General features: G+C 44.3%; 1 protein-coding gene across 1 annotated transcript; it reads right to left on the bottom strand.

The window, feature by feature from the left end:
• Positions 1 to 6,263: 6,263 nt before the first annotated feature.
• On the bottom strand, positions 6,264 to 23,588 carry aars1 (alanyl-tRNA synthetase 1). The gene is made up of 20 exons (XM_084555019.1): positions 23,446 to 23,588; positions 20,499 to 20,656; positions 20,206 to 20,394; positions 19,966 to 20,111; positions 19,386 to 19,577; positions 16,908 to 17,052; positions 15,840 to 15,985; positions 15,576 to 15,684; positions 15,251 to 15,401; positions 14,534 to 14,658; positions 13,246 to 13,390; positions 12,913 to 13,091; positions 12,248 to 12,361; positions 11,957 to 12,163; positions 11,692 to 11,876; positions 8,938 to 9,046; positions 8,354 to 8,467; positions 8,054 to 8,260; positions 7,507 to 7,620; positions 6,264 to 7,381 (listed from the first exon to the last, which is right to left on the bottom strand). The coding sequence occupies exons 2-20, from the start codon at positions 20,640 to 20,642 to the stop codon at positions 7,202 to 7,204; spliced, it is 2,901 nt and encodes a 966-aa protein (XP_084411145.1). The 5' UTR covers positions 20,643 to 20,656; positions 23,446 to 23,588; the 3' UTR covers positions 6,264 to 7,201.
• Positions 23,589 to 23,665: the final 77 nt, after the last annotated feature.

The raw sequence follows: 23,665 nt of genomic DNA, 5'->3' as shown, positions 1-23,665 counted from the left end.
TCTTTCTTCTTTGAGGTTTTGTCGTCATTTTGCAGCCTCTGCGTCTTCCGTTCTGCTCATTACATTATCAGCTGACGAAAATCTGAGTTGCACATTCATTTTCTTTGCAATATTTTGCAATAGTTTGCTTCCAATTTGCCTCTGAATTCATGTAAAAACATCGCTGCCGAGTTGTGATGAGTGGCAAAAAACACAAACTCCACAGGGCGTCTCGAAGTTATGGAGACCGTGTGCGTCTGCGTTTCTGCACCGCTGACCGAAAAAAATCTGTTTTTGATTTCATTTTTTTTTTACGAAGCCGACTGGTGCACAGAGATATCTGACCTCGCCCTTTTCCCAAACAGGATGAGCCCGCTGCAGACTAGTGCAAACAACACGGATAGAAACAGAGAAAGAAAAAGAAAAAGTCTCTCCATTCAAAAATACAAAACAAGGCTTTTAATGCTGCTTTAAAATCTAGGAGAGAAGTTACAGCTTAGAGTCGGTGGATTTTCTTTTTTTTACTTTTTAGTCATAATGGAATGAAAGAGCAAATCTTTCCCCTTTAAAAATGGAGAATAAGTGAGTGAATAGAAGCCGAGTAGGAACTGTGAGTACCAGCCGCTGAAGCACATATGAAAAGAGACCTGTGGATGTATGAGAACAGAGCACACCGTTCAGAGTTAAGGGTTTGAACCCACGGGACGTCACCAGGCTTGTTTCAAACCGCCTCCAGCAGGTGATGAGAAGAACTGTGCCTCTTGGTGTACTATCTCCGGATCGTATTGTGTTGTAACTACATGTAATATTATTATTAATTATTATTATTATCATTGTGCTTTATCTGCTTTCAATGTCTTCATTCTACTTTGCACATAACAGGTTTTCTAGGACGCTTCAGTGCTGAGCTGCTTGAGCTCATGTTACGAGTCAGTGCAGCTGAATCTCAACATATTGTTTGTGTTTTCTCTCACACACACACACACACACATGCACACACACTCATGCTTTTGTGCCTTGTCCTGTTGCTGGACATCTCTCGCCTACAGCTGCTCCTTTGGCAACGCACACCTGCTACCTTTGCATTTTTTTAGTCAAACACACACACACACACACGCACGCATATATATACTGGCTGAGAGCTGTGCCTTCTGAGCTGAACCAACACACACACATAGGCGCGCGCACGCAGACATGGAAAACCACACACTCTGCCTTCTGCTCGGGGTGGCAGGCGCCTCCCGCTCTTCCCACTTCTTACCGCTTTGTACGTCGTTTTTATTTTTGTAAAGGATCGCCGCGGGCTGAAGGAGGGGATGCAAAAGTCGTGATGCGGAGTGAATTCATATTTTCATTTTTAAACATACAGTAGAAAAACTTTTGAGGGCACTTGTGCTTTTGTAGACGTGTGAGGAAAGGCGGGAGTCAAGCCCACGACACTGCAGGTACCTGTCCTACTGTATGCATAGACTGTATATAAATATGGACTACGCGTCCCCAGTTCCTTGCATTGGCCAAACAGACGCCATTTTCTCGGGGATATGGGCGGCGCCATCATGCGAGTTTGGAGCCAGAGTCTGGGCAGTACGGTACGAGAGTGGAGCCACGTGAAGCCACGATATCGATGACCCCGCCCACATTTCGCGTTTTCGTTTAATTAATACTACGCTCTGCTCTACCTCCATCAGTTACAAGAAAATGTTGGATTATACACTATTTTTTTTTTATTTCTATATTACAACTCGGAACCGCTTTACGGAGCGGTTGGCATGGCAACAGGTGGTCGCTATTATGTCACATCCTGTTTCTGTGGCGTCAGATAACTAACTAAAACTTATCCAAACAATTGACACTTGAACATGCATTATATTAACTACCTAAAATGACAAAAAAATAATTGTTTGACGTGTATTTTAGTGTTTTAGTTCGGCGCAAGTCCCATCCACTAACGTGGAGGGGGCGGAGCTTATGACCTATACTGCAGCCAGTCACCAGGGGGAGCTCTACTTGCTTTGGCTTCACTTTTGAGGAGCTTTTTCCGCCGTCCATATTTATACAGTCTATGGTCCAACGTGTCTGGATGTGTTTTGATCTACACAGTGGTGACAAAGCGTCTTAAAATGTTTAAACATATCGAGTGGATTTTTTTCGGGAGTTGTCAGCGTGTTATGATGAATGTGTAGGATGGTTTTGGAGATGACATGGTTTTAATGAGAACGGGCAAGCCCCTGGAAACTGTTATCAGTTTCCTCACTTTCTCCCAGCTGTCGACCGGAACATTGAGATCAAGTAGTGGATGGGTGAGGGATGTGGGGTGGGGGGTGAGGGATGTGGGGTGGGGGGTGCGGGGGTGTAGCAGGGTGATCCCTTTCTGCTCTGTGAGCCTAAATTAGAGATTTTTTTTTTTCCATTGACACAGATCTGAGTGTTCCCTGTAGCATTTATAACATAAAGTAGGTCTTTTCTCACGTCGCTGACCCGCTCTTCTTTTTCTTTTTTTCCTCCCACAGAAGATTGTGAAGCCCTAGTTTTCAGTTGTGTGTTGTCAGGAAATAGCAGGTTGACGGGTATGAGGGGGATTTTCTCAGGTGAAATCCTCTGACGTAGCTGACTGACGGTGAGCGATGAGTTCGTGTCGTTCATTCTCTAATTTGAGGCCAGATTACTGCAAACATCCAGGACTATATTTACACTCTGTTGAGTCTCACATTATCTGCTGAGGCTCATTTGAGCAAAGCCTCAAACGTCACCCAATTATCAATCGCCTGGAAGTGTTTTTTTGTGGAGCGGCACAGTCGTTTAGCGCAATTTACGAGTAATTTGATGTGAAAATGTATAAGATAACTAAACAGAATAAGTGTAGAAATGAATTTGAAAAGCACCTGTCCACACCTGACACTGATATTTAGTCCACAGCCAGGAGACAAGTTAGCACAACAAGTTAGCACAACAAGTTAGCACAAAGGCTGGAAAAATATGGAAACACCCAGCCTGGACAAAAGTAGTAAAGTACAACCAACCCTCTGATAAAACAACTAATTTGTAGTGACTTAAAGTCAAGTCGTGTTCTGGGATAAACAATAAACAATGTCCAGTGCGTTCCATAAATTCGGATTCTTGAAATCCATTTACCTTCAGGCACAGAGGACACTCAGCACATTGAGGATATTACAGCACTGTCCCAAATACGTATACTCAACATGCCAGCCATTCTGACGAGCTCCCGGTTGACACGGTCAAAAAGCTGTTCCTCACAAACACACACCTGATTTTCCCCACCTGAAGCTCAGCTATACACACTTCCAAACTGGTGCGCCCCCTAGGTAAAACCCCGGAACTGCATGTAAATACATGAACACAGTGATTTAAATTAAATTGAAGATAGCCGCAAAATACACTGCCGGCCAAAAAAAAGTTGCCACCAAAACAAAAGAAAGGGCACACGCAAATATTTTGAGTGCTTTGATCACAGCACGGGGCATTGCTGTGGCATTGTTTTGATAAACTTCTGCAATGTCTCCGGATTTATTTCCATCCAGTGTTGCATTCATTTTTCACCAAGTTCTTGTATTGATGATGGGAGAGTCTGACCACTGCACAAAGCCTTCTCCAGGACATCCCAAAGATTCTCAATGGGGTTAAGGTCTGGACTCTGTGGTGGCCAATCCATGTGTGGAAATGATGTCTCATGCTCCCTGAACCACTCTTTCACAATCTGAGCCCCATGAATCCCAAAAAATCCCAAAAAATCCATTGATGGAATAACCTGGTCATTCAGTATATTCAGGTAGTCAGCTGACCTCATTCTTTGGGCACATAATGTTGCTGAACCTAGACCTGAGCAACTGCAGCAACCCCAGATCATAGCACTGCCCCCACAGGCTTGTACAGTAGACACTAGGCATGATGGGTGCATCACTTCATCTGCCTCTCTTCGTACTCTGATATGTTGGTTCTTTACTGTCCTTCCAGTTTTTAATAATGCGTTGGACAGTTCTTAACCCAGTTTTAGTAGTTTCTACAATCTCCTTAGATGTTTTCTCTGCTTGATGCATGCCAATGATTTGACCCTTCTCAACCAGACTAACATCTTTTCCACGACCACAGGATGTGTCTTCAGACATGGTTGTTTAAGAAATGAGAGGCTACTCATTGCATCAGTTGGGGTTAAATAACTTGTTGCCAGCTGAAAGATAATCACCCATGCAGTAATTATCCAATAGGAGGCTCGTACCTATTTGATTAGTTTAACCCAGGTGGCGACTTTGTTTTTTGGCCAGGCAGTGTATATGATGGCTCTAACATAACTGTTATGCTTTAATTCGGTATAATGTGTTAATCAGTGAGTCAGGTGAGCTATTTTTAAATCCTGGATCACAGACACAAATGTCAACATTCATTCATTCATTTTCTGGAGCTGCTCGTCCTCTAGAGGGTCACACTCACACCTACGGCCAATTTAGAATCACCAATGAACCTAACGAGCATGTCTTTGGCTGGTGGGAGGAAGCCGGAGTACCCGGAGAGAACCCACGCAGACACAGGGAGAACATGCAAACTCCACACAGAAAGGAGCCAGTAGGCCGATGGATTAGAACCCAGAACCTTCTTGCTGTGAGGCACCAATGCTAACCACCACAACCACTGTGCCGCCCCAAATCGCAGTTTTAAAGGAACAATTGTTAGTTTTATTTTGTTTCTTCTTGCAGCACTTCCGGCTTTACTTCTGTGGTCGTCTAGGACCAACAATCCAACCCGTCTGTGCCAGAGGAAGATTCAAGATTCGAGATTTCTTTATTGTCAATTTCTCAATACGTTTGCAACATACAGAAAAATCGAAAAAACGTTTCTCTCTCTTCCTCACATAACAATAAATTAAAAAAAAAAAAGGAAAAGGCCTGAAAAAACAATTTAACACACGCTCCCCAACGCTCACCCTGTTCCTTTTTCTGTTGCTGTGGTGTGAGGTAATGGAGACGAGCAAATACATCATGATCAAAACACTGCCAGTCTCAGCTGCTGGCCGTTTTCCAACTGAACAGAAACACGTCTTTAGTTTCAATCACATCAGACGGCGTCCGCGTGCTGCGGTGACCTAAGAATAAATGAAAGCCAGCTCGCTGAATACATTTGCAGCGACCGTGTCTTTACAGGGGGAAAATGTGAAGGGATTTAACGACGGGTGAAACTGTTCCATGTGGTTTCCTGCTGTCTGGATTTGTCGTCTCGTCTCGGCTTCAGTGTCTCTGTTCTGTGCAACTTCCTTGCGACCGAGGCGGCGCTCGTGTATTTACTACTCTGAAACATCTGTACGATACGTGACCTTTGTATCTTCTGCTATTGTACAAAATAAAAGCTTCATGATACATGAGCCAGAGGCCCGGTGTTGTGTTTGAAATGAGTAAGACTATGAGCTGCTGGACACAGGCCTTCTGAGGGTGTTGGACGTGGTTAGTGGGGACCTGTGGATCAACACCTTGGGCTATTTTTCATGTTTGGTCTGGGTCGCATTTGTCCGCATTCCTTTGGTAGTATGAACATACACGGATCAGCCACAACATTAAAACCACTGACAGGAGAAGTAAATAACATTGACCATCTTGTGACAATTCAGTGTTCTGCTGGGAAACTTTTGGACCTGGCATTCATTGGTGTGGATGTTACTTAGACATGTAGCACCCACCTAGACCAGACCAGGCACCCCCCACCCCATAGCAATGACACTCCTTGATGGCAGCAGGAAGAGGACCCAAGGTGTTGACCCGGCCTCCAAATTCACTAGATCCCAAACTGATCAAGTATCTGTGGGATGATCCACCGAGGCCCCTCCTCTCAAAGCCCCCCCACTAACAACAGTCTGTTGCCAGACACCACAGGACACCCTCAGAACGTGCATGTCCATTCTCTGATGAGCCTCAACTGTTTTGGACGCACAAGGGAGACCTACACAATATTAGGAAGGTGGTCATAATGTTACACCTCACTTGCGATCCAATTTCCCAGGACAGATGTTAACACAAGGTCTGAACAGGGCCAGATGAGTGGCGAAGAAAACTTCCAACAAGCCTTGTTTTAAACCCAAATCAAGATCCAGAGGAGAATAATAAAATCACTGTATTTATTTCACACCTGTAGTGAAATAATAATGTTTTCTGGATGTGTCAGCAACAGATCAGCTGATCTGAAGCGACCATATGTAATAATCTTTGTCTATCCTTTGTGGTGCATAAAAAACAAGCAAACATTTTATCAGACAATCGAAAAGGAGAGAGACAGACACGTGACATTTACCAGTCTCATTTATTCCATCCCCATTAACATAACATTTCTCTGACATGGACCTGCTACAGCGATAAAAACATCCTGCATTCAATCAACATTAAATGTCAGCCACATGAAGTTACACGGACAGATACCTGGACACGTTCATTTTATACAGTTAGTCAGTTATTCATTCGCTAAATTAAACCTCCAGATGATGGCTTATTTGAAAAGCACGACTTTGATACAGCTAGTGAATGTGCCACCAGAGGAAAAAAAAAACAACGCAGACACAGATGGGACGGCGCCACTGTTCACAGATCAGATGAATCCTTCAGCCAACAAGCTCCGGATTTTGTTTCCTAAGTCGCGTTAAGAGCCCAGGCAGGCTTTCCACTTTTCTTTCTGAGGCCGAGCTCAAGTGGTACAAAGAAGCCAAGAGAAAGACAAAGTGCGTCGGGGTTGTTTCTAAACGAGAGGCTGAGTTCATTAAGAGACGGCTTTGTGCTCGGGAGGCGGGAGCTACGGTGTTTGTCGCTTTGTATCTGAGCTGATTTACTCCTGTACTTGCAGGAGTAAATCAATCATCCCTTCATCTTTCCCTCTGGATACTAGCATGCAATAATGAAGTGGACATGATAAAACAAATTCCTGCTGCATGAGATGATCTTATATATATATATATATATATATATGTATGTATTCAAGCGATTTCCAGAGAGGTGGATTTTATTGGGAGCACAAAAAGTCCCAATAAACGTGAGAGGCTCGTTTTGCTGCTGGCTGAGCGTCAGTGGTCGTCTGTCAACACGGCGGGAGCGAGAAACTCTGTTAGTTTTCTAATATTTCTGACCTAAAGGGAGAAGAAGGGAGGAAAGTAGTATTTGCAACCGCACCACCACCTCCTCCTCCTCCTCCTTCTCCTCGTCTCTCCACCTCCCACACATAACCCTCTCTCCTCTTAGTTCTCCCCCAGTTTGAGGCGTGCAAACTCGTTGGCCATCTGTAGCGCCTCCTGCAGGCACTGCGTGTTCCTGCCCGTGGCCTGGGCCGACATGTCTTTGCCGCCTCCTTTGCCGTCCAGCAGGGGGCACAGCTCGTGAACCCACTCGCTGGCCTTCAGGCCGCGGTTGGCCACTTCCTGTAGAGAGGAAGAGGGCGGGAAGAACGGTTAGATCTGTGGGTGGAAGACGCTCAAGGGAGAGGCTCCCAGGACATATAGTATGTGTGAATGAATGAATGAATGAATGAATGAATGGGTGGGACCTGTGGGACTTGACAGAGGCAGGTGATCTTGCCGGCGTCGGGGTCTACGGTGAAGAGCATGGCGGCGGTCTGAGGAGACTGTGACTTCAGCAGCTTGAGAGATTCATTCAGAGCCTGAGAAAGACAAAGGGATGCAGAGAGGAAGTGAGAAGAAGAAGAAGAAGTATTAACAAGTAGAGAGAGAGAGAAAAAAGTCTCCTAATCAGCACTATAGATGTCTCAAGGTCAGAACTAATGGGCCACAGTGCTGATTTGGTCCCATGGCAATAACAGCACAAGATAAGCTGACTGAGACTGCCAGAGAAAATGTGCATTACTGCAGAGATAAGGAGAACTGTAATACTGTTTGCACTTGTAATTTGTTTTGCGCTGGATTCTGATTAAAAGTCTTGGGGTCTGGATTATGTCATGGCTCTTTGTAGGATCTCCTTCGGGGATAGAATGTCAATTCAGATTAAAAAAAAAAAGAAAAATAGAAATGGCTTCCAACTCTCATCATCAGACTATTTTTATTTATTTTTTAAATAATTAAAATCCCGACTCTCACCTTTGCCGAGGCTCCGGTCTCCATCTCCATGACGAGCAGCGGCTGGTTGGGGCTGCTCTCGATCGTCTCTTTCGTCTTCTCCAGGACTCTCTTCTGGATGTCCGCCTTGTAGTTGCGGTCCAGGTCGTCCATGGTCTTCTTCAGGCCCTTCAGGGTTTCCCTCATCTCGTCCTTCTGCCACTGAGAGATCACCGCGGTGCCTATAGACTGCACAAAGAAGAAATGTTTATACCTCAGCACAGAGTTCTTCTGCTCCAAGTTATTCCAGCAGCAAAAAAAATAAAAATATAAATAACGTACCTCAGTCATGTCGGCGATCTCTTTCTGGACGTCCTTGTTCGGGGCGGTCTGCTGCTTCACCTTGTCTCCCAGAGCTGACAGAGCCAGGTGCAGGGAATCGGCTTTCCTCTGGGCCTGATGAATGTGAGACGGCGGTGGGGTGGGAGTGAGACAAGGGCAAAAAAAGAAGAAAAAGAAGCCGAGCGTCGGAAGCGAGAAGGAACAGGAAAACGGAGGAGGATCAAACGGCAATTGTTGCCTAAAAATAGGAAAGATTCATTTGTCCCCTGAGCCCGGAGCGAAGGGGACAAATGCTAAATTCTCTTTTCCAGTTCCAACTTCACCTCGAGCTTCATTAAAGTTTCATGACCAAGCCCCAAATAAGACATGCTGTCCCTCTGTCTGGGACACGCTTAATTAGTCAGGTTGTGTACGTTTGGCCATCAACACACCACAACTACAAAAAAAGCTTTAGTTTTTATTTAATCTTTACTTTAAAACATTGGTTCAGTCTTCCTATATGCAAGTGCAGGTGAGTGTGTGTGCACATGATTCTGGAAGCACCGGTATGTGTGAGTTTTGTTTAGTTGTGTGTGCGTCCTGACCTTCTGGGCCTCTGTTCCTGTCACAGCAACGATGCGGCGGATGCCCTTAGCGATGGCCTCCTCTGAGACGATGACAAACGGCGCGGCGTGACCGGAGTTCTGCAGATGGCTGCAGATAAGAGAGCACAAACGGCACATCACCGACAGCGTACACAACCGCGGGAGGCAGATGAGAGGGAGAGTGGAAGAGGGAGCAGAGGACGGGGCATATGAGCAGGGGGGGGGGACGAGGAGAAAACAACAGCAGCAGAGGGAGACGGGGGTTCTTTGAAGAGGCTGCAGATTAACACAACATCAAAGACGGCACCAGGAAGCACAGCAACAGTTAACTAAAGAGGAAAACAAGCTTAATGTGAAATGCTGCTTAAAATCAGAACGCGTAGACGTGTGTGGGGAAACACAGCTTGGCGTTTCGGCTCCTAAAATGATCGAAAAGTCTCGTATCATTTATGACGGAGCGGAGACGTCTCGGCATTCGAGGCCAATCTTTTACAAGCGAGACACTGAACGAGTCAACGGAGCAGGTCTAATCGGCGCATCGAGCTCTGCGAAATGTCCCGGGCCTCGTCTGCGCGGGGACACGGTCGTCTCGCCGTGAAGATGCACAAATCCAATTAAGAGTTTCCACTTATCACAGCACCGCTGGGCGGGTCTGACGCATCGGAAATCTATCGCTGCATGCAAACGACGTTACCTTCTTCAAGTTGGGAGTGTGTCGGGCAGCAACACCAGCTCAGGACGGAGAAAGTTTTCCATCCTGCCTTGTGTCACATTCCTGCTACTTTATTCATCTTGTAAAACACCAGTAACACGTTCTTAAATGACCAAAACCAAATCAATAGACGCTTTCAAACTGTCTGAGATTTCTGGGCAAAGTCTCATTGTCTCCTGAAAACTGCAATTCCTTGAATGGCCACTTGAGGGTGGCTCCAAAAATGAGTTAATCCTCACAGACCTCCATGTTAAAATGTCTGAATTTATAGGCGGTTTTGCCCAGACCCTACACAGACCCTAATGATGTAGCCTGATATGCACCTCCCCAGAAATGTAACTACACAGACCGCAAGAGCTGTGATTGGTCCGCTTGGTAGTAGCGTGTTTCCGCTTTAGTATTTCCGGCTGCTTCTCAATCCCCAAAATTTTTGAATTGATTGTTTTGGATCAAAAAAGATGGACCACATCAAGTAAAGGTTAACTGAGGAGGTTCAGAAAAACAAATCTGTACGACTCGTCTTCGGCGAAATTTCAGCAAAATTTTCAGTCACCATTGTTAAAAGGGAAACAGGAAGTGGAAACAAAAATTAACCCGACTCATAGACATATATACGTAGACGCCGCATCGACTGTGGAGGGACGTGCCTAAAGCGCGGCCATCTTGGTACAGGGCTCGCAGAGGCAGCGGTGCATGAACTTACGAAGGAAAGAGGTACTCCTCAATCTCAAAGTAGAATTATTCGCTGAATTTTGGACCGATTTCCAAACGTATTGATGTGTTAAAAACGTCACACATGTAGCTATGATAAAAATATGGTTTTACTACCCAAATACAAATTCTACTTAATGTTATCAGCAGACTAGCTTCTGACAGAGGATTGTAAAGAAAAGATGCCGGACTTCAACTGAGCGATTTATGATCACTTTTATTGTGTAGAAACACCATTCCTCCATAGATGTAATGCACTGTAGTCGCGAGTGGCCCTGTTTCAAGATGGCCGCCCTGTAGGCACGCCGCTCCAGTAGACGGCAGCGCTCAGTGAGGCGTCTATGTATATATGTCTATGACCCAACTGGCCAAGAAGACACAGCGCCGACTAGTGTTTGCGTGGTGTTGTTACAGAGCGAGCCAGACTGACAAACGCACAAGTATAAATGGTTAGCACCGGCGTAGGATACGTGCAAAGGTTATGGTGTCTAGTCCTGCAGCACTTTAAATTAACCTTTACTGAAGCAAACAAACTGAATGGAGGGTCGATTTTTAATAATTTAGTTTCAATCTTATGAAGGCTTAAAGATATGCATGATTTAGTTATCTAAGTCTCACCTCCCTGCCTCCGCTCCACTCTCACTACACCTCTAAGCTGCGAATTAGGGTCGCGCAACTAAAACGGCGTTGGCCGGAGCCACCACACCGAGCTTCACAACTGAGTGCCTTCATTTCACCGGCGTCTGTATCCGAGACAGAATCTGCTACTGTTCTGAGCTAAATTAATTCGGCCTATTGCACCGTTTGACAGTTAAAAATGAGTCTGAGGTAAAAAAAAAAAAAGAAAAAGAAATAAGTATGCAAGTTTAGCCAAAGTTATGAATATGTCACATCCAGCATTTGCTTTATATAATAAGAAATTTAAAACCACCCTTTTCCACTTTTAAATAATAATAATCTTTTAAAAATGAGTCCCATTTTTCTTTTTAATTCTTTCACGATAATGTGTTTGTCATATTTCATTCTCAATACTATTTTAATGAAGAGTTTTTTTTAGTTTCTGCCTTTTGATTTTGTGCAGTCTGCTACTGAACAGCAACAACCACGCTGACAGGAAACCAGTCAACACACCACTGTACTGAGTGCATGTGCAGCAGTATCACTACAAACAACACACTGCAAGACAAAAGCCTCTTTTCTAGCTGCTGCCCAGTTCAGACAGTCTAATCATTCACATTACAACAGTTCATTTCAGTTCACCAGTAGCAGCGCGAGCCGGTTTGCATTCTCGGTCACGAGGAAGCAGGAAAGACATGAAGCATCGTACTCACGTTCCACCACAAAACTCGATGGAGGTGAGGGAGCCTGCAGCGCTGGTGGGGTCGTCCAGCAGGTCCTGGACGGGGATACCAACAGACACGACACGGACGGGGTCGGGGTAGGTCTCATCGAATACGGCGCGCAGACCCTGGATGGCCTTGGCTGCTGCGAGGGGTGCTTCCATAGCGTACACGGGCTGGATAGGTGAAGATATTCATTATTACCAAACGGATGACAACGTGTCAAGCAAAACCTGAGCCGTGGTCCACCACTGACCTTAGCATCTCTTATCATGGCACACGCGATCTCCTCGGTCCGGCGGATCTCACCGGTGCTCAGGGCACCTTTGGCGGTGAAGTCGAAGCGCAGGCGATCGGCTGCAACCAGGGAGCCCCTCTGGTCCGCTTCCCCCAAAACTCCCCGCAGGGCGAAGTTTAGGATGTGAGTGGCGGTGTGGTTGCTCATGATGGGTCGACGGCGAGCCTGGAGAGAACGGACGCTTCTGTCAGATCTACACCCGGAGTGTAACGGACGCTGAAAAGGTCTCGTATAGAATATGACGCATACCTCATCTACGTGTAGGCTGACGCGGTCTCCGACTTTCAGGGTTCCGTAGACGGTACCCACATGGAGAACGTAGCCTCCTCTAACCTGCGTGTTCTTCACTGTGAACTCCGTCCGCTGCACAGAGAGATGACATGGTTACACAAAGGTTGAATATAGAATAGAGACACAAACGCTTCACAATACAATACAATATATAAGAAAATGATTCAATTATTTATTTTTTCCACAGATGATCTTATGCATACTGTGATATAAATGTTTTCATACCATTCAGGTTCTCAGTTATGGAACGGAGCCGATTATAGTTTATTATCTTTCATCCATTCTTCTGTTAAAACTGTAATATTTCATTTGGCAGCCTTTTGTCACCATGCAGACGGTCTATTTGCCTGCAGCTGTAATTTCTACCAGCTATCAGACCCGACAGACTAATTTAAACAATTGCAAACGCATGGAAGACGGATAGTGTAATTGTCTTATCTCGCCAATTAAAAGTCAACAAAAGCTAAACCTGGATTTTTCTCTGACCGTTATCCAGCCTGAGGGGGGGGACAAAAAAAGAAACGCAATAACTCTGAAAATTACCCTAATGAGGGCTTTTTAATTCCTCACGCCTTTTTCTACAAAAATCCGTTTTCATTATGGTTTTATTTTTCACCGCTTACATCCTCAGTGCTGTCGTCCTCTCGGAGCATGTAGCCCTCGTCGAACGTCTGTCCGCCCTGCTCCGCGTAGAAGGTCGTCTGGTCCAGCAGCACGCCGCACTCCTGACCCGTGGTCACTTCTTCACAGAAGGCGCGGTCGCGACGCAGAGCGAGCACCGTGGCTGTAGGCTGCAGAAACTCTACATGCAGAAAGAAGAAGAGGGTTAGTGCACGATCGGCCTTAAACTAAATCGCCATTCATGACTGTTGTAAAGTTAATTTTATGCTGAAACAAAATCCAACAGGTGGCGATGCGACTCTGTAATCGCTTTGGATAATGTAATCATCACTAACCGTAGCTGCCGCTTTCATCCGAGGTGTACTTGTACTTGGGGGAGTCATCTGTGGCGGGTACCTGCTTGTTCCTCAGCTCCTCGATGGCGTAGATGTCGAGCATGATGTGGTCCGCGTCTCCTGCGCCTTTACCCTGAGACTTCAGCTGAACACGCAAACACACGGGTGTTCAGTTACTAAGGCATGCACTCTCATCATGATGAGCTCTACACTTAAACTCACAGAGGGAAATGGACGAAGCACTCACTGGAAACCGACATAACTCAGCGTTTCAGATAACTGAAGAAAATCACAGTTTGCTGCGTGTCGTTATTAAATAATGCAGTTTAAATTTCAAGTCTAAACCGACTGAATGCAACATAAATCTTGATTTTATAAAGTGTCAAGAAGCTAAGAGCACTACAGCATACTTGCATAACAAAAATTGTGCATACTTTCGCAGAAATGTTTTCTCTAACTCAGTCAATGGCACATTTTTAGATGTAAGGTTTATTTTTATTATGTGCACATGTGAAATCTAACTTCAACTTGTCGTTAGTTCACAATTTTCCATTTTTATGTCATGTCTTGAATCAATGTCTCTCTAAATCGATGCAACTTCCCCTGAAGCTAAAGCAAGTAGAGCTCCCCCTGGTGTCTGGCTGCAGTATATGTCATAAGCTCCACCTCCTCCATGTTAGCGGGCGGGAATTGGGCCAAACTAAAACACTAAAATACAAGTCACATATATTTTTTTCAAGGATGGTTTCTGTCATTTTAGGTAGTTAATATAACGTTGATGCATGTGCCAATCTTTTTGGATAAGTTTAGTTTTAGTTATTTGATGCTACAGAAACAGGATGTGACATAATGGCAACAACCAGTTGCCATGCTATCTATCTATCTATCGATCTATCTATCGATCTATCTATCGATCTATCTATCGATCTATCTATCTATTGTGTCTCAAACTCCCCCTCTGGTGGGGAGTAGAACTGCAGCAGCACCATGTGCAGACATCAGCTAAAGGGGATGTGTTAGGCAGCAGTCTGAAGCTGTCTTTTTTAGAAAAGATATCAATATTTTTGCTAAATCAAACAACTAAGGATTTACGCAAGGCTATAAAGTAAATGTGGATTTATTTAAACAGCAGGTGCACGGCTCCTGATTCTCACTTACAGTGCAAATACCAGAGAACGCTGACACAAGGCAAAAATAGTGCACCCACAGGAGCCGACACAAAACACTGTTCAGCGGAGTCTCCCTGACAAAAGGGCCGAGGCCGAGACTTTAAACAAACACTGCTCACCTGTGCTGCCTTCTTCTCCTCCTCGAAGGCGGCCAAGTCCACCTGCATGCCTTTCTCCTCGGCGATGAGGGAGGTCAGGTCCAGAGGGAAACCGTATGTGTCGTACAGGAGCCATGCTGTGTCGCCTGCACAACCAGAGAGAGAGGGGAAAAAAAACACTGATTGATATGCAGGAGGGGTGTCTGTCTGAAACGCTGGAAGCCTTGAGTCATAACAGGTTATTGAAACAAAAAGATCCAGTCACGATTTCGATAAGTCTGAGTTTGTGCTCTTTCTGTATTTTAATGGAAATGCATCTTGCAGGAGCAATGTTACGTTGCCAACACCCCATGATGCCGTCACAGTTTGGGGCTAAAGAAGAAATAAAAGCCTGAAGTAAACAGGACAGCTGAATGTTTTTCTTAGTGGGATTTCAGCTTTTGGCTTTTTTGTTTAGCCAGTCGGAACAATTTTAAACACTGAACAAGAAAGATTTGAAGCATCCTGCATGATAGATAGTCAGACAGATGGATAAAGAAAGTGAGCGCAACCAAATTCTAATGGGATTAAAATAAAGGAAATAAGAGAAATCGGGGGGGGGGGGAACCGACGGATAAAAGAGCCTAGAAATAAGTGATGTGGGTGGTGAGGAGAGAGATGAAAGGGTAGCCAGGGTATAAAAGAATTGGAGACAAAAACAGCGCAGAGCACGCGGCTTCGTGGTTCAGCGTGTCTCACCGGGGATGGTCGTGCTGTCTCCCAGACTCATTATCTTCCTGTCGAGGATGCGTCGCCCTCTGCTGAGGGTTTTCAGGAACTGCTCCTCCTCCTCATTGATGATGTCCTTCACCATTTCTGGGTCTTTCTTCAACTCCGGGAACGCTTCGCCCTGGAGGACGAGAGGAGGAGGAGATCGGAGACAAGAGAGGGAAGGGAGAGGCAATGAGAGATCATAATTTAAAAGGCTACAGTGCTGAGCTTAATGTTGGGTGTATTAAAAGTGTGATTTAGATATTAAATATCAAACTAAGAAAACAAGACAAGAGAAGAAGGAAACTCTCACCAGAGAACTGACCACCACATCCACCAGAGAGGCAAAGAAGCCCCTCTGAGCCCCCAGCTTCTCGTGGGAATAACGGACCGCACGACGCAGGATCCTCCTCAACACGTAGCTAAACATGGCGGAAACAGCAAATCAACCAGCTGTTGTGACATATTACATATTACTACTGGCGCTTAAACACAAATTAAAGCATGATGCGCTCCGCTTTCTACGCCTCCTGTACGTGTTCATCATAATAACTCTAAGCTATATTCTGGGCCTCACCCTCTTCCCGTGTTGTCAGGGCGACCGCCGTCCGATAAGGCGATGGTGATGGTGCGAGCGTGGTCGGCCAGCACACGGTAGGCCATGTCGATGCCGTCGGCGTCCTCGGCACCTACCTTACCGGTGTAAGGTCGAGCTCCCGTGCCCTGAAACGAAGGAAGGCAGCTTAGAAGGACAGTAGTAGTAGTAGTAGTAGTAGTAGTAGTAGGCCAGTTCAAGATGACCATTTAATCTAATATTGTGTAGGGCTCCCTTGTGATGGTGTCCTGTGGTGTCCGGCAACAGAATGTTGTTAGTGGGGGGTCTTTGAGAGGAGGGGGATCTGTGGATCATCCCACAGATACTTGATCAGTTTGGGATCTAGTGAATCTGGAGGCCAGGTCAACACCTTGTGCTGTTCTTCATGTTTTTTTAAGTTGTTCATAAACCATTTTTGTGTGTGTGTCTGTGTCAGGCTGCATCCTGCTGGGGATGGCTGCTGCCATCAAGGAGTGTCATTGCTGTGGGGTGGGGGTGCCTGGTCTGGTCTAGGTGGGTGCTACATGTCTAAGTAACATCCATATGAATGAATGCCAGGTCCAAAGGTTTCCCAGCAGAACATTGTATTGTCACAAGATGGTTAATGTTATTTACTTCTCCTGTCAGTGGTCATAATGTTGTGGCTGATCGGAGTTTTTACACATGAGACTGTAAAAAGATTTCATGACACAGGGATCCCAGAATTGTTCAGGCTCAGTGTTGTGAACTTACTTTAACTAAGTCATCATTGAAACTTTTTACTCAGACAGCTGCACATCTGCTCTATCACTTCTCTGCATTTCTTACCTCAGGGAGGACCGAGAGCTCACTGCAGCCACATGAAAGTCTGATCAAACTTTTACAGGCTTTTCAATATTTCAAGCGGCTGAAATGTACCCTGCTGCGATTTTGCTCTTGTTCTTAAAGCAAGTAAAAATGTGTGACCTTACCAAATCTGAGATTTAAAATTCCTGTATCTGATATATGTATGATTTTTTCCCCCCATCTTGCACACACTACTGTAGCACAAGTCTTGGGATATTTCAGTACCTTCTGAATGGCTTCAAAGTACGGGACGAAGAGGTCAGTGTCGTAGTTGGACATCTTGTTCTGCAGTACAGAGACCAGGCGCTCCAGACCCATCCCTGTGTCGATGCTCTTCTTAGGCAGCGGCTTCAGCTCCGTCTCCGACTCTCTGAGCAGAGAGTAGAAGAAAACAATAGTTAAAATAAATGTAATTAAAATAAATAAAGATTCAGTCATTAGTAAAAGAGTGTATGAGCTGTACACGATGCAATCTTGCTGTGTCAGGCATTTTTAATTATGTGCATCTGTAATTTGATTTGCATCTGATTTACTCTGCTATGGTCTCAACGTTGTGCTTGCTTGTTTGTCCTGTTGCTCCCGAAATCGTCTCTCCTTCCCTCCCTCTCCTCCCTAAAGTCGCCTCCCCCCGACGACTCTCCACACACACTGGTCGCTCACCTGCTCTGTACTAATTTAACGTGATAGAGAAAACGTCATGGACCACTAACGTAGCATGTGAAGCCATTTGTGTTGTTCACTAATAAAAATGTTCGTCACCGTCACTTTTTAAAACCCGATGTTTGTGCTCTTGATTTTTTAAGACCATGGAGATTTACAGTTATTTAAAGAGAGTTGGTAAAAAAAACCTCCAGACGTAACGTGAACTACCATTTGTAAGACAGCACATACATTTGCTCATATGATGCCACGTCTCAACAGCCTTTTGTTTAGTATTCCTGTAGATGAACTACACAGGCTGCTTCTATATGTCGCTAAATCCAGTATCTGCGTTACTGATCTTTTTCTATGTGCCACATTTATGCTGTATAAATAGATTTTAATAGTTCGGATAGCATCATAATTAGCGCCTAAAACAAAAATGTCGAGACTGCAATTTATAAAATCTGATTACATGTAAACAGCAGGGCACACATAAAGCAGTAAAACTGAATTTAATATTAAGAGGTGTCGAGGAGAGTGAGTGTATATTTAATTCAATCGCTGTTAAAGGTGTGTTCAAATTCCTACAACACCTGGTCTTAATAACAGTTTGATTAATAATCAGTGTTCACAAAACGTATGAACAGCGCTTCAAACAACCCACGGAACTGGTTATAGTTCAATCAAGTTAAACCCAAGGCTGCATGCATGAGTTTTTTCCAAATAACTATTGGAAGAAATTATTAATTATGACCTGTAACCTCTGAGTTATCATCTCTATAGAGACACTAGGCCTGCTCTGTTGCACAGCAGCAGCAATACAATTTAAGAAATCTGGTCCAAAGTTGCTGGTGGTTTATCTTAACACCTCAAACCGTTTTATAAAAACCTTGGTACAACTGATTCGGAGAGTTTGGCCCAGAGTGAAAGCTGCAAATTAAACTCTGGGCTGTTAATTATAGGGTAACAATAGTGACGTCCCTTTAAACTTTAAATCAAAAAAAGATATCTGAAACTGTCTCTATGCTTCTATTTGATCATCCTCATTTACAAAATGAGTGACTATGCTCATAATGAGTTATTTAGAGTTTAAGTAGTGGTATTTGATGCAGGATGACATTCAAAGCAATCTCTAACGAACATCTTCACTTTAAGCTCATCCAGCTGAATCCTAAGAGCCTCTGGTTTGTTTCCAACGCCCAACAACAGATCAATTTATTTCTTGTCCAGAACAAATCGATCGAACTACAGGTGTGAACGTGACCCAAGTTCTTGCAGGAGCCAAGGACAAAGCACCACTCAGGATTATTGTTTTCAAAGCTGCTCGACCGCATTAATCCTGGCCAATTATTTTGAGACACACCCTGAGGTGTTAGCGAGAATGTGTCAACAAATGCAGTGAACCAGAAAGACTTTAAAACATTTAATCCCATAAGGCATTGCAAGAAATTTAATTTCTTTCAGTTTTAAGAAAAACTAATGAAAGTGATGGCGTGTGAATAATTGCATCAGTAAATATGTCTGCAACATAGACTGTATATAAATATGGACACCACGTCCCACCACTTCCTTGCATTGGCCAAACCGGCGCTATTTTACCGGGGATACAGGCAGCGCCATCTTGCGACTTTGTAGCCAGAGTCTGATCAGTACGGTCCGAGAGTGGAGACACACGTTGAGCCACGATATCGATGACCCCGCCCACACTTCCTCCAGACTCACTCGCATTTTCGTTTAATTAATACTACGCTCTGCTCTACCTCCACCAGTTACAAAGAAACGTTGGATAATTTAGTATATTTATTGTTAAAAATGATAATGAAACTTATCTAAAAAATATTCGACATGTACTTTAGTTCAGCCAAAGTCCCATCCACTAACATGGAGGCGGTGGAGCCTATGACCTATACTGCAGTCAGCCACCAGGGGGAGCTCTACTTGCTTTGGCTTCACTTTAAAGGAGCTGTTCCGCCGTTCATCTTTATACAGTCTACGATCTGCACTGATGAACTGATCTATGATGATATGAGACCCTCATATACTGTGATCAGCGTCTCTCACCTGTTGAACTGGATGAACACCAGGTTCCAGATCTCCAGCACGTTGGGATCGTCCATGTTCACCAAGTGAGAGGCATCTCTGCCTCCGATGCGGTCGAAGTGGATCTCACTGCAGGGGCCGCAGGGGCCGGTGTCCCCCATCTCCCAGAAGTTATCCTTCATGCTGCCTGGAAGGATGCGAGCCTCATCCATCCTGAGCAGAACATAGGATGTTCAGTCATCTTATTTTAAGAGGTGAAAACAAATATGATCTGTGCTCCAGTCATTTTCCAACATTAAGCAGGGACATTTCGTGCTTTACTGTAAAACCTTGATTAATCAAATGTAATGGAAAAAAACGAAAGAGAAGCAATGTGTAGAAAAAGCAAAAAGCGAAACGAGCGTACTTCCACATCTCTGACCAAAGAATAGCCAACAGGAACTGACCATAACATTATGCAATCACTTTAGACCACATATGTTTTTCAACATTTATACAGAGATTCAGTAAGTAAAGAGAGTAGTAAATGATTTGTAAAGGAAATACGAAAAGATACACCAGGAGGATAACAAGGGACTCAAAAAATCAAAAGAAGACCAACCCCAAGTCAATCCAGATCTGTTTGCACTCCAGGTCAGGCTCCAGACCAGCGTCGTCGTTACCTCCAAAGTAGGTGACGTACAGACGGTCAATGGAAATACCAAACTCCTGAGTCAGTAGCTCCAGGGCCATCTTACAGGCCAGTTGCTGCAGAGGGAAGAAGGAGAGATTTTTGTTTATTTTTCTCAATTATTGATATCAGTTTAATTATAAAGTGACGAAAAGTTTGACAATATAATACCTTGAAGTAGTCCCCGAAGGACCAGGACCCCAGCATCTCGAAGAAGGTGTGATGGTAGACATCTTTACCCACATCGTCCAGGTCGTTGTGTTTGCCTCCTGCACGGATACACTTCTGGGTGTTGGCGGCGCGGCGCAGCCTGGCCATAGGGTGGGACGGGTCGATGGTGTTGAGGAAGATGGGCTTGAACTAAGAAGCAGAAGAAGAGGTAGAAAAAAAATAAATGTAATGTGTAACTGACTCAAAGCATTGTTAATCACTGAGCATGTATATATAAAAACCACGGTGTGTACCTGGTTCATGCCAGCATTGGCGAAAAGCAGCGTGGGGTCGTCCAGCGGGATGGTGGATGACGAGTGGACGTACTGGTGCTCATAGCGACGGAAGAAGTCGATGAACTTCTCGCGGATTTGAGCTGCACTCAAGGAGGAGTCCATTCTGAATCAGCTCTCTGAACAAAAACAGACGCAAATACGGAAGAAATCAACCATCAATCAACTAGCAGCCACTTTTAAGTTAAAATAAAATAATCCTTTATAAAATAATGCTTTATTTATCACAGAGGGAGGAAATTAGTCCAGTTGAAACTGTATTATGGTCATAACACGACATGACAATGCAACATGACATGATTTATCTCCCAGCTATAGTATAATTACTTAGCCATAAACACATAAGCAATGCGTTTATGGCTAAGGAGTGGAAAAGCAAGTTAAAGCAAAGCTCTTCCTGCTCATTTACAACTAGAAAAAAAGGCCCGAAGGCAGTAGTCATTTTTAGGGAGGGCTAACCAGAGTTTAACCAGAGCTAACGTGGCAGTTATGAGGGTGTCTGCAGAGGAAAGAGTAGAGAGGCTAAACCTTTTGTCCTATTTGTTATTGTTCTGATCATATGTGGACAAACCAGGTTGAACTTTCTCAGCGTGATAATGGCAACAACTACGTTGAGCTCCACATTAAGTACAGCCTGTAATTTCACTTGTGTCAAGGTATTTTGTCCACCATATTGACACCAGCTAAACCAGCTTAGCTTTTCCTCCAAGTCAGACATTTGCCTTCAGGGTTGCCTTTTCAGCTCATTCCTTCTGACCGGACACACAGAAATGAAATAAGGGAGAAGTCCAGGTGAGAGAACGCCATTTGGTTTTTTATTCGTATGATCACTATAGGTTTTACACAGTGTGTGAATGAGGTAGGAATGACTGCCGTCTAAGCTTATTGAGAGGTGATATGACACACTCAGACTGTGGTAGTTTCAATACTTCTCTTTGTATTCGGCCATTTTGAACAACGTTGCATCAGCAAGAACACCGACACATCAGGTGTTTAATTTTCTGGATGACCCACTTCATAAAAAAAAATGAAGTCATCTGTTTAATCTATAGTGACGTGATAATAACCTCCCAACACCAGAGTAGAAATCTTCATGTGTTCAAATCCCAAAGATGTCAGAATTACATAAAACAGAAAAGGTAATCAAAATTATTTTTTGTCATGGGGATATTTTCTCATCTCCACCCCAAGCTTGTAGCAAGGTCCGTTTGTAAGGTGTGTGTCTTGACATGCGTTTTTTTTTTACGTCTACTCTGTAATTTGCCTCCAGCAAAGTGGATCTTCTCATAAACCAACAGGAGCTCAGGAATCCTGCAAGGCAGGCGAGGTTTTTCATACTCCAGTAAACTGCTAGCAAACTCAAAGAGGTTTTGGGTCTGAATGCGGGACAAAATCATATCACTGCAGTATGTCATCGCTGAATTCCTTGACTTATGAAATATTTGTTCTCTGAATCATCTTTTGAAGACAGGAAGTATCCAAACATCATGTTTGCAAGGTTACAGACAATAGCCAAGATGACTTGCAATTTAGGCATTTTCCACACAAGACCAAACTGAACAACAAAAAACAATTAACAATTTAACAATGACCAATTTACCAGGCAAAATTAACAACAACAACGCTGGTCTCAGCTTCACTAATTATTGCCTTCCCAGATCATTGCCTTCCCAATTGAGTAACTGTGCATTTTTAAATCTTCACTGTTGACCAAAACACTGAGGAATCAATAAAAAAAAAGATGACACGGATCATTGTTAGCTGCAGGCCTCTCTTCAGTAAAAATGTGCTATCTTAACAACAAATAGAAACCCAGCAAACCAACAAACTTGGTGTATGTGTAATTTATTTTGTCACATTTTTATAAAAGCAGGTGTTTTTCCTTTGACCTCAATATGGACCATCAATTCCACTTTTCTGCTCTTTGAATAATGTCTTTAGTTACATTTATACACTAAATGGAAGCGTTTCTAATAGCACCGATTTCTTTCTTGTCCCTGAAGGACACACAAAAAAAACTGTACATAATTAAAAGGCAGCAGAGTTGAACTCCCACGAGTGGACACTGAAGCAAACGAAGTGTCAAAGGAAACTGCACAGCCGGTACCTTCGGCTCTCTGGGGGTACCAAGCGGACGGTAAACAGAAGCTGTCCCCATCCTGACAACAAAACCACTCAGTTGGCAACCAGAGATGGCAGACACTTTGGGGGTGATGGGCATGGAAAGTTCAGCCCAGAGTGTTGTTATAAAGGCAGATGAAACCTCACAAAAGGACATATAACTGTAACCACAGACTACAGAACAAAATGTGCAATTTGAGGACGCAAAATGAGTATCAGGAGAATTTGTTGTGGATGGGTAGAAAATACTCTTCAAACATCTTCAAGTCAAATTTCAAGTTAGGATTAGTGGAGCAGTCCTGTCCTGTTTTATATGCCAGAACTTGACAAGGTGTTTCCACCATTGGGGATCTGTTTGTTACTAATATATACACACTTTAATTTGAGTTATACCCGCAGGCCTTACAAATAGTCTCAGAGGGTTAATTTCCCTTTCTCATGTGTCTAAATCTGCTCTCCCAAGCCACCTTTGCACCTCTGCAGTAAACAAGTGCACGGAAACCGGTGTCATAAAATAGTGACAGTCGTGTTAGAGAACATGATTCCTCACCAAACTGCCTCTATTAACCAGTATTTGGCGTTATTACATCGTCAGCTGATTGTTAACCGCTGTGCCAGCCAGAGGCACTAGCTTGAGCTGACGTTAGCAAGCTAATATGTTAGCGAGCAAGGCTACTGCTCTCAATTAAACATTTCGGCACACAACTCTGGCAGAAAACCTACTTTGCCGAATGACACAGTAAACGTTATTTAATTCAACAATAGTCGGGCAAACGGCAGTACTCACAGTAGTCGCTGTTCTCGCAGAATGAATCAGTCGCTGATCCCAAACACACACCTTTCACTCCACGCTGCTCGACCAGAAGGAAAGCGCAGTGCTAAGAGGACACGCCCATGGCAGCCGCCCATTGGTCCGGTCGCAACGCTACGTCAGAAAGCGTCGATTCTCATTGGACAAACGTGCTGTCAATCTGCGCCGAGCCCGCCACATCAGTGGCACAAACTTC

The sequence above is a fragment of the Chelon labrosus genome (assembly GCF_963514085.1).
Source record: "Chelon labrosus genome assembly, chromosome: 11".
Lineage (NCBI taxonomy): Eukaryota > Metazoa > Chordata > Actinopteri > Mugiliformes > Mugilidae > Chelon > Chelon labrosus.
This window is presented reverse-complemented; position numbering and strand designations above follow the sequence as displayed.

Coding starts and splice junctions, on each gene's coding strand:
- aars1 (XM_084555019.1), bottom strand. CDS start 20,642: ATGGACTCCTCCTTGAGTGCAGCTCAAATCCGCGAGAAGTTCATCGAC. Junction 20,112..20,205: donor CCTTCGGGGACTACTTCAAG/GTATTATATTGT, acceptor TTCCCTCTGCAG/CAACTGGCCTGTAAGATGGC. Junction 15,685..15,839: donor CCTGACAACACGGGAAGAGG/GTGAGGCCCAGA, acceptor CGCCATGTTTAG/CTACGTGTTGAGGAGGATCC.